The 18,902-nt window shown below is 38.2% G+C and overlaps 1 protein-coding gene across 5 annotated transcripts in view; it reads left to right on the forward strand.

The window, feature by feature from the left end:
• Positions 1 to 18,902, forward strand: part of FHOD3 (formin homology 2 domain containing 3) — a 373,706-nt gene that overhangs the window by 207,977 nt on the left and 146,827 nt on the right. For all 5 annotated transcript variants that reach the window (XM_033512167.1, XM_033512166.1, XM_015619233.3 and 2 more), the window contains exon 6: positions 13,840 to 13,934. In XM_033512167.1, the coding sequence (XP_033368058.1) occupies positions 13,840 to 13,934 (95 nt within the window). The remainder of the gene's footprint in view (positions 1 to 13,839; positions 13,935 to 18,902) is intronic.

The following is an 18,902-nucleotide window of genomic DNA, read 5'->3' on the forward strand; positions in this document are numbered from 1 at the left end:
CTGAAATGGGTTGTGTGGTGGTAAATGGTGTTGCCTCCCTTTGACCCTGCTCAGGAATTCAGGAAGGGAATAAGGGAATTAATTGTGTCTTTCTCAGAGGCAGCCTTAGGAGCAGTGTGGGGTACCCAGTTGCTGTAGGGCTCGCTTTGGGTTTGGGGGCTTGTTTCCATTTCATTTAATAAACACATTGCAAGGAAGGAGATTCATTCTTCTAAGGAAAGATGTGGTAGGAAAAAACTGATCAAAGATATGGTGAGAAAAGATAGCTCTCTACAAATTTTTCCTGCTGGAAGGCATCATTAGGAAGAATTGCAAGGTTTTATGGGGACAGGAACATATAGTATGGAGAGTTTGCCTAGAGATTTGTGTAACTAGGATAAATATTCTGGCTCTGAGCCTTTCTGTATGTTAAACTTGAAATAAAATTAAGGAAGGGGGGAAAGAATAGACTTTATTTTTTTAGTGATTGTACCAGCAATGTTGATTCTTTCTCTCACCACTTTATATTTTATCTCTTTTTGTGAGGTCACTTGGACTGAATGCATTGTAGGCAACCTGTTTATGTATCCAGCTTAGAAGCATTTTCCCAAGTTGATATGCAAAAATAGAACTCTCAAAGGTTCATGCAGAGCAGTATTTTGGAGTCTGAATACTTCATTGTGAAGATGTGAAACAGTTTAGGGTCATTTATTACGTAGTGGTTGTGAAATAATTTTTTACAGGTTTATATCACCTATAGTAGTGCAGTGTTGGTTTTGTAAAGTTCTAAAATTTTCTTATATAGTAGCAAGCAGCTGTTCTCATTTAGCTGATAACTACTGTTTACTTTTATTTTTTCTTCTATTTGGCTGCAAAATATGAATTACTGCCTTTCAAGCTTTTCTGTTGCTTTTACACTTTCTGCTAACATAAATTTCTGCAGATCATGCAGTGAAATGAGTATGTTTTAGTTCCACTTTATATTCTACAGCAATAAAACAACCCAGGTGTTTTATTTATTTTTTAACTTTTCCATTATTTGTACTGTATGAAAAGCGAAAAACCACCCTTTGGCCTTGAGCAGTCAGAAGGGATGAGATTAATTAAAACTAATTCCCAGTTGCAACTACGAAATAAAAGTAACAATTCTAGGGAAAATAGGCATCATTTTATGAAGACCAGGAAGGCTGAAGACAGCATACACCCATTTCATTTCCAAGCAAGTAATTTACCCAATTTTGCTTAACAAACTTTTGTTAAACAGAGGTTATTCTGGATAGTAACAGTGAGCAAATTGTTAGCAACATTCTCCCAGAGGTAAGGATACCAGCCCCAAAAGAAGGTGAGATGTATTTTGAATAGATGCTTGGAGCTAAAGATGCCCATCCAGGACAAGTGGGAGGCCACAGAGCAGCAGCCTTGAGGAACAGTGGCCTAGAGCAGGGGTCTGTTGTCTCTCCCTATCTTATAATCTGCACTTGCCAGAATCTGTCCTGTAGAACAGAAGGATGCTCATCATTCTCTTAGAGTTCAGTAGGCTAATGAGAAAGTTTTGGCATTTTGTGACATTTTATCAAGTGTTGCTGTTGAGGAACATGAATAAAGAGAGAAGGTGTTCCAAATCCAGAAAATAGATTGGAGGATGACAAAGCTGTGCATGATGGATAGTGGGTGGTGTTTCTTGGAAGCTCAGGGATATCGAAGCTGATCTGTCAGCTTCAGGTATGTCACCTGAATTACTGTCCATCTGAAATAACTCTTGCTTCTTCCTGCTCCAAGTATTGTTGCAATGATGTCCTGAACTTTCTGAATCATGTCTGGTGAAGCAACTTCTCCCAATGCAACTTCTATCATGAACCAGAGATAGCTTGTATAGTTGTCTGTTGCTTTAGGGTATGTAAAAAAGTTAATAAGAGAAGTATTTGTTCTGTTAAATTAAATAGCAAAACCCAGTGAGATGAACCTAGTGGTTTCATTCCACTTACACATGATGAGGGATTCTTTTGCATACATTCTTTTTTTTTTTTTTCCCTCAAAACCAAAACAAACCAATCTAGCAAAAAAAAAAAAAGATCACACAGAATATTGAGTTGGAAGGGACCCACAAGGATCATTGAGTCCAGCTCTTAAAGGATGAGAATGTTTATAAAACCAGGTTTTCCAGACATTGGAAATAAGGCTGCCAGTCCTCAAAGTTCAAGGAGAGAAAAGCGATGGTGGTGCTACACATTTTAAGGTTTCTGACATAAGGGGAGAGAGGTTTTAACTGAACCTTTGCCACATTGTTGTGTGTATTGTACTTGCTAGACAAGTAATTTCAGTTCAACTTGTCACAAAGTATCATTATGTTCCCTGTCAAGGAGTGTTTCTTGTTTTCTGGGGGGCCAATCTGTGAGACCCTACTGTGCAGAGCTGAACCTAAACTTGAAGTAGCATTATACCAAAAGGTATTCTCAAATACAAATCAGATTATCAGGTGTCTCAGACATGACATCCAGAGCTAGTGGAAGTCTCAACTTCTTTGCAGAACAGAATAGTTTCTTTACCTCATCAATGTGCTATGAGGAAAAAGTATTCAGACCTGTGAAGCACTCACTGTATTGATGAACATCATCCTGCAGGAAATGAAATATTCTGTCTTCACAGCAGGTTTGCACTGTAAAAATTCCTAGGACCACACAGTGCGAGAGTGCTTTCTAGGCAGTACTTTCCAGCCCTTGCTTTGAATGATGAAGTATTCCAAAGGTCAGGAATAGTGTTTCTTGAAATTGATTTTGACATAGTTTGTGCACAGAATAGGCTGAACAAAGTTTTCTGCAGGAATCTTAACTCTGGCATTTCTTGAAGTTTCAGGTGCTTGAATTTTGTGTACCTAATATTCTTCTAACTTCTTTCTAACTACCCAGAAACAGGTAATTGCCCATGACAGATTTGTCTAGTTTGTGGACTACTTATTCCATAGATGCATAGCCTTCTATGCCAGTTATGCACAGATGGTTTGGGTTCAGTCCACATCACTTGCTGGAGAAGTGTTGTGCAGAAGTGTCTGTGATACTTCCAGGACTGGTTTGGGTCTGGAAGTAATTTAGCTGCTTCCATGTGGAGCCTGATGTTATTGCTCAGCAACCTTGCTCCAAACTAACACAAGGATCTGTAAAACAGTCCTGTCTCCAAAAATCTCTCCACCATCTTCTTCAGTGTTGTTATCCTGGGATTCTATAATCATACAGTCCTATGTAACTCCTGCTAAGGGGTTGCAGACCAATAATACAGTTATAGAAACATGCTTCATTCATAGGAGGATTACCAATAATGCTGTGGTCACTGAATCCTAGAATAATCAGCAAAAGGAATACAATCACCCAAAAATATTCTCTATTAATAAAATATGATTGTTCAACTGCATTTCTCATTTACAGGGTTGCTGATAAATAAGAAATGTAGATGGTGAAACCTGAATAAAGCCACCACCTTCATCTTCATATTCAGCCATTACATGATTGTCGCCACATAGACGACGACTGGTAACTGATGACAGACCTTACATTCTTTGGTCAAATGAAGTTTATGCCCCCAAATATTTTCTTTTTTTTATTGAATCCATTTTATTCATGTTTTTATATATTAAGGAAATAAAGTTAAAAGCAGAGATTCTCTATTCTGTCTTCCTGTCAATCAGAAATTTGAATTTAAAATATTTTTGTAAATGTCAACTGTGACTTTTGAAAAGGCAAAAAAACAGGACCAGTGTGCATTGTGCTTAGCTGTCCACCTATTGAGTAAGAGAGGAGAAAAGTCTGAGCACAACACTGATGATTTCATCATGTTTCTCTTCAAGTATTGCTGTAATAAGGTGGGATTCAGAATTCAAAGGAGTTCTCACTATCACCGTGCTGAAGGGGAAAAAAAAAAGAATAGAGGGATTAGAAGAGAATTACAGTTAATTTGGAAGGAATCTTTGCTCATTATCTGAGATGAATGAGCAGAGACACAAAACAGCATTTTCAGTCAATATTTTGGAAGAGTGTGAGCTCTGTACTTAAAGGGATTTATAATTATGTCTCTTCCCTGCACCTTTCTCATGGGAAGTCCACTTCAAATGAGAGATATGAACTTGTGACTTGAGCACATTCTTTACTGTGAGATTTGAAAGGAGACTGTATAACCCTAAATTTCACATAGCAGCAGACATACTTGAAACAAAAAGAAATAAAAAGCACATTTAATGAAGTGTTGTATTGGTTTGCTTTCTAGTGCTGACTTTGGCTTTGTTTAGCCAGTACTTAAAGAATAGAGTCTTTCATTAATTTGCCCTAACAGGCATAAATTCAAGAGATGAAAGTGAATTCTTTAATGGCATGCACATTACTGCAGGGTGGAGTCTATCTGAAACATTAGAGACAGGCTGAGCATACTGAAGAGCAATAAATATCTGAAAAGTATATCAGGAATTTAGTTTCAGCATCTGTCATGGTATAACTACAATAAAGAAAACTAGAAAGATATGCTCACTATTGGTTTTAAGACAGGTAAATGAATAAAAAGTGACAGATGCATTCTTTTTCATAAAATCATTGGATGTTGTGATCTATCCCTCAGTAGATGAAAGACAAAGATCTTGATTCAAACAGCTTTTATTTTCAGATTGTTTGGTTTGATGAATTTTTAGCCAACACAGTATGCTGAGGAGGCTGGGATGCTGTGAGAAAGCCTTACTTCCAGCCTTGTCTTTGCTTTGAACAGACATTTTCTTCTCCCACTGTGCTTAGGAACTATTTTAATTTAGTTGCTGAATTTAAAGCATAATGAGTTCTTACTTACCCTACTGATTTCTGACTTTGAATCAGTCCTTCACTGGGGGAGGAAACTTTTATTCAAGAATTTTGGATGGTCTGGAATTTAGTTAAGAAAAATATGACTTTCTGTGCTGCTCTACAGTGTTCTTTCAATCAGTTGGTTTCAAGATAATAAAAACATTGAAGAAATTTCAAGTTTATATTAAAAAGCATAATTTTAAAAAGCAGAGCTTCTTTACCTTTTTTGACTCTAATATTTCAAACACTACTCAAGTGCCCTGGAATGATCTTACTACATCTGTGCTGTGTGTTCACTTGTTGCATTCCTGTCTTCTGAGATGATGAAAGCCAATGTATCCCTTTAGAGGAACTTTTGGACTTGTCTAAAATCATGTACCTGTTGTCACTTAAGCAATAAGAAATTATAAAAGTGATTCTATGTAAAGCATTTTGTAGTGCTTCTTAAAACAATCTTTCTTTTATTGTGCTTTTCACACGTGGTACCTTACATTGGAAAAAGAGTGAACTGTGTTTGGGATACATCTCCAGGTGAAGGAACTATGTGAGAATTAAGAAAACAGCTTTATATTGAAGTAAATAGCTGAAGGAGTTTACTTACATTCTTATTCTCAATGCATCTCTTCTCTGGTATTCCCCAAACATACATTATGCTAATAGCTAGAATAAACAGTGTTTGAATTTAGCACAAAATTGGATGGCTTCCTGAGGGTCACTTTTGGCAGCATACTTTGTTTCCTGCAAAACCCTCTGTGAGAAGTGATGTAAAACACCAGAGGTAAGATTGTGGTTTTTCATTCATCTTTCTTTCACTGCTTTTCTGTTCTTCAGAAATATAGTTTATATGCTTTTTAGAGGTCCAGGCTTGTTGAGTGAATGCCACAATACATGAATTTTGGAGACAGGCTGTTGGCAGAGGTAAATTTACATGCCCCTGGAAATCATTGCAACTCTTTGTAAGCCTCTCTGCCAAACACTGGTGTGTTTTTAGCCACCATACCAACTGCACCTCTGTTATCAAAGGATGCCAAACTGATCCCATGTTTACCTGCCCAGGGCTGGACCTCAGAGAATGAAGGTGAGCTTAGGAAACAAAGAACTGCTATCTAGGGGAACACTAGCTCTCATGATAGCATCATGACAGCTAGAAATCACTGATCAATGTTATACTTTACAAAGACTATGCTGATGGAGCTGGGCAATGTTTGAAATTTCAACTGGCAGGGTTGTTAATCTTGTTTTTTATTCTTCTATTCCTGTAATAAGAAAAATACAATTTAATAATATATTCCTCTAATAAGAATTGTATGGAAATATGAATATTATAAATTAGTAAATTTTAGGAACATAGTAATATATTTCTGTAATAAGAGGAATACATTAATGCTTGGAATTGTTGATTTTCCCCCTCTTGCTTCCCTGAGAATCTTCTTAATTTTTAGAAAAAAAAATTAGGAAATGTAGCTTCCTCCCCAAGAGAAACAGGGGGAAAAAGCTGTCTGTGAGAATTTATCATTTGCTCACTTCGAAACCACAGGTTTAGTTTTGGAAGGCTTGCAGTTGTACCAAGAAGAAACATTGTTTGTTGATGACTAAAAATTTTCAGTAGGTGAACACTTTTGCCCTACCATATGTCCTTTTCTGCTCTACTATTAGTTCATTTCTTAAATAGCCCAGCTGTGCCACACTTCTTTGCCAGAGAAGGCAGGAACCCCAAAACAGTGTTCTTTTTTCCATAGTCACTGGCAAAAGAGCCTGCAGTCAGTAAAGATCCTGCTAATATATAATAGAAAAAAGAAAAAAAATTTCCGTGTGTTCCCTCATACTTTTCTTTGCCCCATGTGCAACAACACACAGAGTCCAACAATCAAAATAACCTGTGATTTTTGTTGAGACTGAGTCCTGATTGTATTTTCTCCCCAAACCACTTCTGCTTCTACAGTGTTTCCCAGACCAAAAGCTGAGTTCATTCTCAAGGCTTAGGTTATAGGCATGTGAAGCAGATGCTGGAATTCCAAACTGATGTGCTGTATGTAATTGATAATGATTGATAAAAGACAGCTTGCACCTGCAGGACCTTTCTTTGTGCAGGGTAAATAGGTGTCTGAGGAGTTCAAGAAAGGGAGCTGCAGAAATTATCTTTTCCATTCTGCAAAGGTTGGTTTGTGTTTCCCTCTTTGTACCTTCAAAGTCAGGATTAGTATTGTTTACACAGACAGAAGGCTTATGTTCATGATGATTAATGGAGAGGGAAAGACCTCAAGATCCATCAGATCTAGCATATTGCCAGACTAAATTACTCACTCAGCTCCCAAAAAGAACTAAGGTATCACTTCTTAACTTGGGAGGCTCCCCAAATTTCCCTAGTTTAATCCTAAATTCAAGTTACTTTTTTTTTTTTGAGGCTTCTATCTTAATGTGTAGTTTTTGTTTCTTCAGTTTCAATTCAGTTTAGTTAAATTTCAATGTTATGAAAGGGACTGAATATATGATCGGGAGAGTAGAAACAGAGACAGACTTCAGAGATGCACAATAAAAGGACAAGAGGCCTGCCATGGACTATAGCTGAAATACAGGAAATTTGATCTAAACTTACAAAATTAATAAAAAAATCCTGTGAGGGTTTCAGAGCACTTACACTGGTTGCCCAGAGAGGTTGAGCAGCTAACTGGAGCTATATTCAACACCCAAATGTAGAATCATGAACAACCTTCTCTGGATTTCCCTAGTTTTAGCAACAGGTTGGGCTAGGCAGCCTCTAGTATGATGAATCCAGGATAAAAAGTTTAAAATACATTTAAAGATAAGAAGATACACCTAATCCTGAAACAGATGCTACTTTCTGCCCTAAAAACCAAACCATTTCTCACTGGCTACAGCATCAGTACTCAGTACAAAAGTCCATAACTGGAGATGAGGTAAGCCCATTGGAGATAAGTCTTCAGTATTTGCATGGGCAATGTCCTGTTCTGTTATGATGTTTTTGCAGAATAGCTCACCTTCACAAGAAAATCTGGCAATCTCATCATCATCAGAATTTAAGTTCTGAGGGCCAATGAGGAGGTCTTCTCAGAAAATGCTTTAAATCTCAAAAAATCTCAATTCTTAAGAAAAATATGTAACTTCATATATATATTGGATGAACATTATTCAGTGTTACAGCCAGGATTGACTCCATTAAGAAGCAGCTGCCTTAATTCAGCTGTATAGCTCCATATATGTCATCTTAATTACAGGCTACACACTTCTCTTTTTCCAAATGTGTTTTGCTTCATGAAGCACTGATGAATAAGCATATTTTAAAACCATCTAGTCAACCTTTCATTTTCTTCTTTTACTTTTTTCTTCCCTCCCTCGCTCCCTCCCTCGCTCCCTCCCTCGCTCCCTCCCCTTTTTTTTAATTCTTCCATCTTTTAGTCAGCTTGCAAAATAGCAGTCCAATCCTCAGCTATATGTGCTCACTTATTTTAATTACATATTTCTTCTTCATGAGAAAATGTTTTTACCTGTTGCTATATAAGCTGTACCCAGTTTATTTTACATTGTTGTGTTAATAATCTTCTAAAACGTGCTAGGACATAGTGTTTTTAAAGCTTGAATGCTGTGACATAAAATAATGATTAAAACAATTATGTCTAATCATGCAAATCTTTTACAATGCATATATGTTAGCCAAGTTTTACTTCTTTTTAAAAGGCTTTCAGTAGTTTAACTACTGGCAGAGTTAAGTGAGAGTCCATTCTTTGCATTCAAGTAAATTATTTTAAATAGCACAAAAGAAATGCTGGAAGAGGAGCTGCTTTGGCTCTGGTGGAGACTGTGCACCACCACAGGTGTTTCATGGTGTGTATCAGCTTTTGATGAAACATGTCAGCTGATTAAATGTGCTGTATTCCCTTTGACTTTGCTGCGTCTTATTTTAAGGCAAAAACACCAGAGGAAAAGGGTGGCAGAGGAAACATGGAGAGCTCTGTAGAGCATTCTCTGTAGAATGTGTCTGTGGTGGTGTCTCTATGTATTTTCTGTAAAGTAGACAGAGACAAAAATGAAGATTAAGTTTGATCTGGAAACATACTGTCTCTGCAAAAGATTTCAACTTTGAATAATACTTTAGGTCTGAAACTAGCTTGCTGAAGTTTCCAAAGTGCACAAGACCAAAAGTTAGAGCTTAAAGTAATGTTGACCAGCATGAGAACTTCTGAAGTAGTATAGCATCTTAATGCATTGACATCTGTTCAGAAATGTATTTGAAGCTTTGGTTCATAGCGTTAGTTCTGCAATGTGATTTTTCTGAGATAGTTCTGTTCTTGTTCAATAGAAGTTCAGTTGGTGGTTAATACAGGAGTTCTGAAAATTGATTAATTAGCATGTTTCAGCCACGTTGAATGTGTTATAATAGAAACAAATGAACAGAGAGCAAAAATGCAAAATTAAGAAGAGATTTGGGATTTCAAAAAACTTTGATGAGAAACAAAATATTGATGCATTTGTGGCCAGGATCAAGACTGTGTTTAGCTGCTAGATGACATTACATATAGCTTCAACAATAGTGAAGAAGTGGGAATAGCTCTACAAATAGCAGATTTTTCACTGAAGCTAAAAACAACCCAAAAATAGTAACATAGGAAAAAACCAAAACCAACCCCCAAACATACAAATTTAAGGTGGTTCTAGCCCTGTGGACTGAGTGTGAGTCATGGGGTTTTCCGCAGAATTGCTTTGTAAGATCATTTTCAGAAGCAGTGGAGAGTCCAGGTCATCTGTTATATCTGATGTCACCTATTAGAAGAAGAAGCTCTGCTGTGATTTGCTTTTCAAGTAGCTGGATGGTACACAAGTTGAATTTAATAATGATTTCTCATCAGGGAAATTAAATATCCTTGGATATTATAGAGACAATAAGCTGTGATCTGAGGGTGTGCACGCAAGCTTGGTGGGAGTGTGCTACAAGCAAAAGTGGCAGCACCTGACATCCAGCATATCAGGACTGAGCAGAGTTGGAAATTTTGTGTTTAAGTTGTCCCACTTGGTAGCTGGGATCTTGCCTCTTCTAATGAGGAGACACCAAGAAAGAAGTTTGAAGTATGGTTACTTTCTTCAGAATTACCACCTAGTGCTTTGTAGTAGTATGTTAGGTAACTGTATTATGTCCTTCCTGGGGTCCCTCACTAGACATGGAGTGTTTCTTCATCAGGATGTTCGCTTTGGTGGAGAATGCCTTTTTGGTGCCCAGGATAGCATACCCAAACTAGAGAGCAGTTTTCAAATGCAGTGAATGCAATCACACGACCCTTGATTTTTCATTGATGATAAGATTTCAGCTAGCATCGAAAAGATGAATTTTAGCAGCTGGTTCTTCTTCCCCATTAGTTTCATCACCATTCTGTCTCTTGGCACACCCGCCTGTAGCTGTACTCAGCACATGCCATGCACCACAGCTGCTGGGTATGCACTGCCTGATGAACTTGGGCCAGAAACTTTCTTGGGAGCTGAAACCTGTAGTGACAAGGTCTGTCTTTGGCCTGCTTCATGCTATACATTTGCTTATTCTGATGGAAACAAATGCAGTGTGCATCCTTGCTGTAATTCTTGAAATGATGAATAGGGGATTGACTCATTGGAAATTGTAAGCAAATATGTTTTCTGCTCATTCAGTGATTTTGTTTTCTCTAAGTTAGTCTTGTGGTAAAATAGAAGCAGAGCAGACTGGAGAAGCAGGTGAGCATGCAGGCAAGGAACAGCTTTGAAACTTTTTCCAGTCTGGGTGGAAAAACAGACTTTAACTTAAAGTGATGTTCATTGCGGTGATGTTTTGTGCTACAGCTTTTCCTCTTTCATCCTGTTAACTTTATATCCCAGAAGTGTATCAGTGCCAATACTGGCATGTTTTTAGAGGCTTTCTTAAACCTCTTATTTCACAGAAATCTCTGAGCTTTCTGGCTGGTCTGTCCTTTTCTAGCCTAAGCCTTTCCTAAGAAATCCAGCAATTTTCCACTTGAAAATAGCTATGGGTAAAGTCACACACTACTTTCACATAAGATTAAGGGTTTGACAAGGGTTGCGGGAACAAAGAAATTCCAAATTAGGTCTGCTTCGTATTTAAACTCCCCTCTCTCAGCCCCTTGTTGCACAATAGTAAACTTTTTTAATACAAGTAGGTTGTTGATATACTCACAAAAATAATTCCAGTTAGCTGAGGGATGGGATTAAATGCATTAAATAGCCTCCTTGTTTTTTGGTAAAGAAAAAACAAGGTTTAGCTAAAGGCACATAGAAATGTGAATTTAAAGTATTTTGGACTAGTTTCACCTTCCAAACTGCCTTGCAGATGATGCTGCCCTCCCTTGGCGGGGCCCTGGATATTGGTGGTGGATGTGTGAGCATGCTGGATGAGTGGAGTTTGCACTTCAGCTGCAGCCATTTCAGCAGGGTACAGTCGTGGGCTGGGAGGTGAGATAGCAGTTGGGTAGAAAAGCTTCAAAGAATGTAAAATGTGCTCTGTCAGTCTCCATTTAGTGCCAAACTGCTGTGTCTTACTCAGCCAGACCCAAGGCCTGGGGGGGCCCAAGGACCACCATCCTGCTCCTACACTGGTGTTTTTGGTGGTGTCTTCCATTTTGGTGGTGTGGTTATGGTAAAGGAAACACCTTTTCTTCCTCAGCACAGACACTTGATGGGATATGAAAACCATCATTCTCCTTCTTTCAGGTCTTCTTATGGCCTTCTTTTCCTAAGAATTTATGGGGCATCAGTTTTGTACAAAATATACAGATTCTCCTTATCTTACTCTACTTCTCAATAAAAAGAGATTTCTCTTCAACCATACCCATCTTGTCTCATTTTCCTGACCCAGGAAATAGCAGTATGAAGGTCCACATCAAGGTTTGGCAGCAGCTGAGAGCTACAAGTGTGGCAGATACTGGAGATATGACTTGGATGTGGACACGACTGTTCTCATCTTGGTTGTTTAATGGCATTGTTTGTAATTACTTGCCCTGTGAAACTTATTGGCCACTAGTTCAAGCACCAGTGGGAGTGGTTTTTTTCTTGTGTTTTCAAGAATCCCTAAAATGTTTTTTGGCTTCTTTCGAAAGTCTACTAATTTGCCTTAACATACTGCTTTTATGAAGAGTCACATCTAAGAGGCTGAAAACAAATGCATGCCAGATCTCACTTAGGCATCGTGTCTAATTAGTCTTAAGTATAAGCAGTGGAGTAGTTTTGTATTGTGTACAGGTTTTTTAAAGCAAACTTTTTGCTGTCATTGATTTCTATAGTAATTTGGAAAACGTGCTCCAAGAGTCAAATTTATTTCACATTTGTTTCAAATTCAATTTAAAGCCTTTCACCCTCAACCAAAGAATTTTCAAGGGGAAAAAAATGTATTTGTTGACTTTATCATGACTGGATCTCATACTGATCCAGTGCCAAATCTTTTAGCATTGAAAGGAAGTAAAAACAAGAATTAAGAACTTTCTCTGATTACAGCTGGGATAGTAGCATTTCCTCTACCTGCAATGAAATGCTTCAAAGCAGCATTTATTCAGGCAGTGTAATTCATATCTTTTCTTACTGGCTGACTTACATCTTTTATTTTACCATAACACCTGGGCCTGTGTCCCTCTCACTTGATTTTATTCACCTGAGAGACATGTTTTTAGAGGGTGGTAACTGATTACTTTCTGGAGATGAGGAGCAGAACGCCTGGCATACTCCAGGGGCAGTGCCTGCTTAAGAGATGTGTTATCTCTGTGCCAGAGCCCTCTTGCTTGCTTTTTCTGTCTTCCTTGATTGTGTGGCATTCTTTGAGTGTGGCTTTCCTTCTAGCTTTGTGTGACAGATTAGATAAAGAATATAAGTATGTAAAAATAATACCTCAGATTTTTAACTGTAAATTGACCAACTAAACCAAAGGAAAAAGGAGAAGATGGTGTAAAAATGACTGTTAGCTATTTGGCTATAGGGGTATCTAAGTGCTTGCCTCGCATTCATGTCTTTGAAAACCTGCCCTCAAGGTAAACGACGTTGGGCTGTGCACAACCTGTGCAAAAGTTAGCAAACATTCAGAGTGTGTTTGGAAGATTAATAGTGTCATAATTTTCCTCACCCTATGGTTTTGTTTTTTTTCCTTTTTTTCCCCCCATAGAGCAGTGTACTAGGGGCTCATCAGGCTGTGTGTTAAATAATTGAGTTGTTATGCCAACAGGCTGTGCTAAAAGGTGTTACATCAGTGATTTCTTTTTCATCCCACTGTGCTTTGATCTCCTGCTATAAAGCAGAAGATCTAACAGTGGAAACTTTTGAAGATGATAGATGAATTGTACTAATTCACTTTTCATAATCCTTACAAAAAATGTCTGTCCTTATCAGTCAGAAAAGATTTAATAGCTTTTGTCTCTCGAAAGTCTCATGTTATCAGGATTGCAAACGATGGAATTACTGTTACTAAGTATTTTACTAGTATATTGTGTAATGCTGTTGTAAAAGCTTTAGGATAAATTAATAAAGATACTTCTTTGTTATAGCCATGATTTGTTTTTTGCATTTTCCCACTAAAATGTAAAACTAGTTTTCAAGAGAGCATTGTGCAGTTGTGAATAGCTGATGTCCTTACTGATGTTAATTTCCCAGCTTTAATTTCATATCACTGAAATTGTCAATCCAAATGTACTAATTCCAAACCTTATATGTGGTGCTGAAACAAATGGTAAAAGTCTTGGCTTACAATATATAAAGTGCTGTGGCTGAAGGAACCATTGTGACAGTAAGCATCCAGATTTTGGGAGCATAAAATATGGCATCTTCTAGGAATGAAGAACTGTTTGGGCTTGTCTCTGGATAAAATTCACATTTATATTTTCAGATTAAGTCAGTAAAGTTATTGCAGTTTCCCAGGATTTCATCCACCAGAGTCTTGCTCAATATATCTTCCATTAGTTCCCCACATCTCTGGTAAACTCTGCTTAGAGAAAATTGTCAACAATTGCTTAGAATTATAAGGTGTTCACCAGCTCTGATTATATTTTCTCTATTTTCTTTGCAATAGCTTTGGGCCAGATAATGCTTTATGTCGATGGCATGAATGGAGTGATAAATCATAATGAAACCATCCAATGGCTGTACACACTTATTGGCTCAAAGGTAAGATTCTCAAAAAATCCCATTTTATATGGTTTTGGTATTATTTTAGTTCATTTTATTTTTTTTTATGCTTTTAGGGTATAAATAGACTGTGTGTTAGGCTCCAAAATATTCCATAATATTCTGCGCAGAAAGCAGGTCACACTGAGCTGTTACTTCTTTTCTACTGTTTCTATTCTGTTAGCACATACTCTGCTCTTAGAAGCAAAGATGCCCTCATTACTGTCTGTGCTGCCGTTGCACTTGACCATGGAGAAAATTTTTTGGTTTTGTAGTTGCAGTTCCCAAAGCATTCTTTGGAACCACTCTAGTCACCATTCTACACTGCCCAGCTCTGCTGAGCACCAGTGAAGGACATTTCAGAGCAACCTCATTCTTAAACTACAATACACAAGTTCAATTGGAAGTTACCTACAACAATCATCTAGACCAAATGCCTGACAGCATCGCTTTATGAAAGTGGTTGTCCAAATACTTCTGAAACCCTGACAGTTTGGGACTTTGCCTACCTCTCCAGTAAGCCTCTTCCAGTGTTTGTCCACCTTCTCAGCAAAGAAATGCTTCCTAATGTCAAGTCTTCATTTGCCTGGAGAGTCCTAGAAGGTGAAGTCTGGTCCCTGCCTGCAGGGTATTTTTTGTTGGCCCCTCCATACTGAGACAAAAGCTGAAAGCTGGAATATATACGCCTTGGGTAGAATAATGATTCTCCAGCAGAATAATGATTTATATAGTGCACAGTTTACCTTTAAGACCATCTTTGCTGGAATTTGAAGAGCAAGCAGAACACACATTCTAGTGACATGCCATCCTGAGGGGCTGTAGGATAGGTATACCCACAAATACACCCTTCTCCAGCCTGCTGCCTCTCTTAATAAGCTTTAGGAAGCTTATTAAGGCCTGCCAGTGGCTGCTGCTGCTCTTATCATGCAGACCTGTACCTACATAAGTATGACACAATAGCTGGAACAGAGTATGGTAGTTGTTGTTTACAATTCAAAAGTTGCTGTAATTGGTGGAGTTGAATTAATAGTTGCAGTTACTAAGAAATTTCCAGGAATGTTTCAAGTGTCTGAGTCACAGAAAGTTTCTTTTGGGTACTGTAGTGGCATAGGCCATGCTCTCCCCTTTTCCTCTGTGATAACACAAGGAGAAAGAACTCGATGTCTCAGGGGTCCTTTTTTAGCTGTAAAATTTTTTTCTACAATACACAAACTTCACTACTGCAGCAGGTTGTCAAGTCAAAGAACAGATGCTGCAGTATTGAGAGAACTGATTTTTCTTGGGTTTACATACCTCTATTGCTAGATAAGTAAAAGTAAGTTAATTATGTTTGTCAATCTTAGGTTTAAAGGGCAGGCTTCATGATTGGGAAAAGATAAGGAGAAACTTTTCCCCAGTGTATACTGTTCCATTGTTGCCTAGGCATTACTCTGAGCCATTTGTCTTTCTGAAACAGGGGATGTTGCCACAGTTGGAAAGGCAGTGTGAAATGATAGAGAAACCGTTTGGTTCATACAGATCCTCATTTTCTATGAGCATGAACAGATAAAAGAGCAAAAAAGGAACAAAAATACTGCCGTGTCCGTGACTATTTTAATTCTCTAAAGCACATCATGGGGGTGGAATGGGAGAGAAACATGACTGTATTGCTACCTTGCAGATTAAATTATTTCTAGATTTTCTTGCTTTGAGTACTACAGCTCTTGGGTCCTTAAGCTCCTTTCTCCCTCCCCCATTGCCAGCCTGAATGATTATCTCCATGTCCTGGCTCAGTGCCTGCAGCTGAGGAATGCAGGCAATGTGCTTTGAATAGCTTGGTTTCAGGTAGCATCAAAGTTGCTTTTTCATTATTCTTCGACTGTCTTGGAGGAGATCTAAGTCCTTGTCTGTGTGCCAGAAGTTAACTGAAGGTATGGCAGGCTTACTGTCAGTGTGGTGGGACAGCTGCTTTATTCACTTAAAGGTGGTTTTGACTTTCTGTGAAAAATGAAGCCCTGGAATTTGCAATGCACCTACAGTCTGATTTTCAGCCCTGCTATGCTGGTGCCTTTTCCACAGCAAATATGATGAAAAAAATGTTAACATTGCTGAGCAAAAAAGGCACAGTGAAACTGCCGATTAAGTCTTGGGACAAATCCCTCTAATAGGATGCAGGAGGAATATAGTTATTCAGCTGCCACAGCTGTGACACATGGTTTCTTGCCTTCTCAAAAGCTCTGACTGGGTTTAATATACTTAGCAGTGGAGGTTGATGAATCTGTTCCACAGTTATTTTTTTGTTTGTTTTTATCAAAATCTGTAGTGGTTTTGCCCCTTCACTGTTGCTTGCTCTGCTCTGTTTGCAAAGGGCTGCTGGGTCTGTCACCCTTGCTCACTTTGAACACTCCATTTTTGCATCACACAGGTTCATCAGGCCACCTCGGGGGCTGGCATGCTCAGTACTGCAACAGCTGGGATTTTGGTACCCAGTTCCAAGGTCGCTTTATGCATCCAGCAATAATTCTGTATAGGGAGAGGGGAAAGGCATGGGAAATAAAAGTTTAAATTAGTGTGAAAGAAGGACTGTAAGCAATTTACTGAAAGTCTCCCCAGATTGTTGCCATTGTATTCCTTACTATTGTTAATTCTGCTGCAGTTTTACCCCTCTGACCATCAATGAGTGCTTATATTGATAAATTATCAGAAATTGTTGATAATTATAGTGCTGTTAGCTAAGTTTGCTCTGAATAAAATTACTAGGGAGGCACTTGGAATTCCAGTGGTGTGACTGCACTGGCACTGTTGTCATTGCAGCAGTGCAGAGGCACCAGCTGTTTCAGGGTGAAGAACTGAAAAGCTAGAAGAAACTTAATCTTAGATGACTTATTTGCTACAGCACAGAAAGAGTCTTCTGTTGCAGATTTATGTTATATAGGCTCTAGATTGGAAGTGTGATGGTAGAAGTACAATTCTTTAGTGGTATTATGTGGAGATAAGAGCATTATTGGCACATGCCAGACTCTTAGGCCCACTGCTAGTCATTTGTAAAATGTGTTCAACCAGAAGTGACCATACCAGTGTGTGGCAGGGGGCTTTAACAAGCTGCCTGTACACTGCATTCCAATCATCAGTGGCTGATATATCCCTGGCATAAAACATTGGCAGCATAATCCCGATGTAAATGTACATTATTGCTATTTCATCATTAATTATATGGCCAGCAATTCATCAGTGGTTCCCTGTTTGACAAAACATTCAAATATGTACTCAATTATGAGTGTATGGTTACATGCTGTTGGCTTCCAGATAGCTTTAATATGTAACTGAGGTCAGCAGTGAGCTGCTGCAGGCTTGCAAAAGAGGGCTGCAGCAGGGCCAAGGCTCTAACCATCTTATATAAGCTATGAATTATATAAATAGGAAATATTGGTGTCAACCATGTTTTCTCTTAGCATTTGATGCTACCATAGCACATTCATGTAAGAGAGTTTGGTTCTTAGAAAACTAGAAGTTAATTGAATGTTACTTTAGACTGCTTTCAGAATTGCTCCTTAATTTTTCTTTTTTTATTTTTTTTTAAACTAACCTGTCAAGGATGATTCCTTAACTGGCCACATGCTGTAGCACTCATGTTTCAACTTCACAGTGCCTGGGAGATGATGTTTCAACACTTTCTCAGTGTTTCTGCCGCCTATGCATTACTACTCCTGAAGCTAGAATTAAGCTTTTATGTTGTATTGCAAATATACTTAGGCATGTTGTAAATGGACTTGAGGCATTTGTTTATGCTGGCAGCTGGCACTGGAGCTCTTTGGTGCATCTCCAGCAGGTAAAAGGTGATAGCTTTTGGAAAATTTCTCTTACCCAAAAGAACGGACACCAGGTTAAAGACACGTATGTATTACATCTTATTAAGTCCATGGAATGTATGAAGTTTTATTTCTATTTTTATATATAAATATATATATATATATATAACTTTTATATGTGTTGGTAATTCCTCTGACCTAGTAAGAGAAAGTGTACTAAACTTCTAGTGTATCAGTGCTTTAAGTTCCCCAGGACTAGCTGTTGGCTGTTTACAAAAAGTACATTTCTGCACCAAACATCTTGGAAAAAACATAGGCATTTATATCTAGAAAAGCAAATATTTCTTTGCATCCACAAACCCACAAACTTTTGCCAATCCATTTTGCTTTCCAAAGCCACTTCTAAGACATAAAGTGGTCCAAAATCTGAGTCTAGTTTCACCTTTTCTTTTCCCCCTGTTTCTGACTACTCCTGATAATGATTATTTTTTCCCATCTGATGATCCAGGCTGTTCTAATTTCCCCATGGGGAGCTAAAGCCCCTTTTTGGCATTGTTTTCAGTGGAAAATAATCCATTTTCAAAGTTGTGCTGGGTAACCTCAGAAGACAGGGTGGAATGCTGGGCCCAGGCTGATACAACAAGGTTGATTAAAGATTCCTATCTCACATCTTGTTTTAATTTTTTTTTCCCTACTTTGCTTCTGTCTGAATCCTAGATTGAAAAGTTAACTACAAACTTTAACTATCAAGTTGTTCTCTGTGCCTTGTGTGAACCTTTTTTCTTCCTTTGATACTGAAGAAATTACTTTCTGAATGTTTAAAAATGTTATTCTGTCAGAAAGAAGCAAAAAACCCTATTCCTAAGCAAAAGGGAAAACAAAACTCAATACATTCAGATAGAATAATGTAGCTTTAGTGGGTAAATTTGTTAATTGCAAAAGGAAAGTCACAGAACCAGAGAACTGGTTTGCATTGGGAGGGTTTGTAAAGATGATTTAGCTCCAGGTTCCCACCGCTGTATGCAGAGACACCTTCCACTAGACCAGGTTTCTCAGGACCCCATCAACCTGGTTTCAAACAAGTACATTAGGGTCTGCTTTTCCTGCATGGTGCCAGGTGTGGGTTAAAGGATGCACATGGTTGGTAGTCATTTCATGAGAATTTTGAGAGAAATAATGT

This window comes from Parus major, chromosome 2, assembly GCF_001522545.3.
Source record: "Parus major isolate Abel chromosome 2, Parus_major1.1, whole genome shotgun sequence".
NCBI lineage: Eukaryota > Metazoa > Chordata > Aves > Passeriformes > Paridae > Parus > Parus major.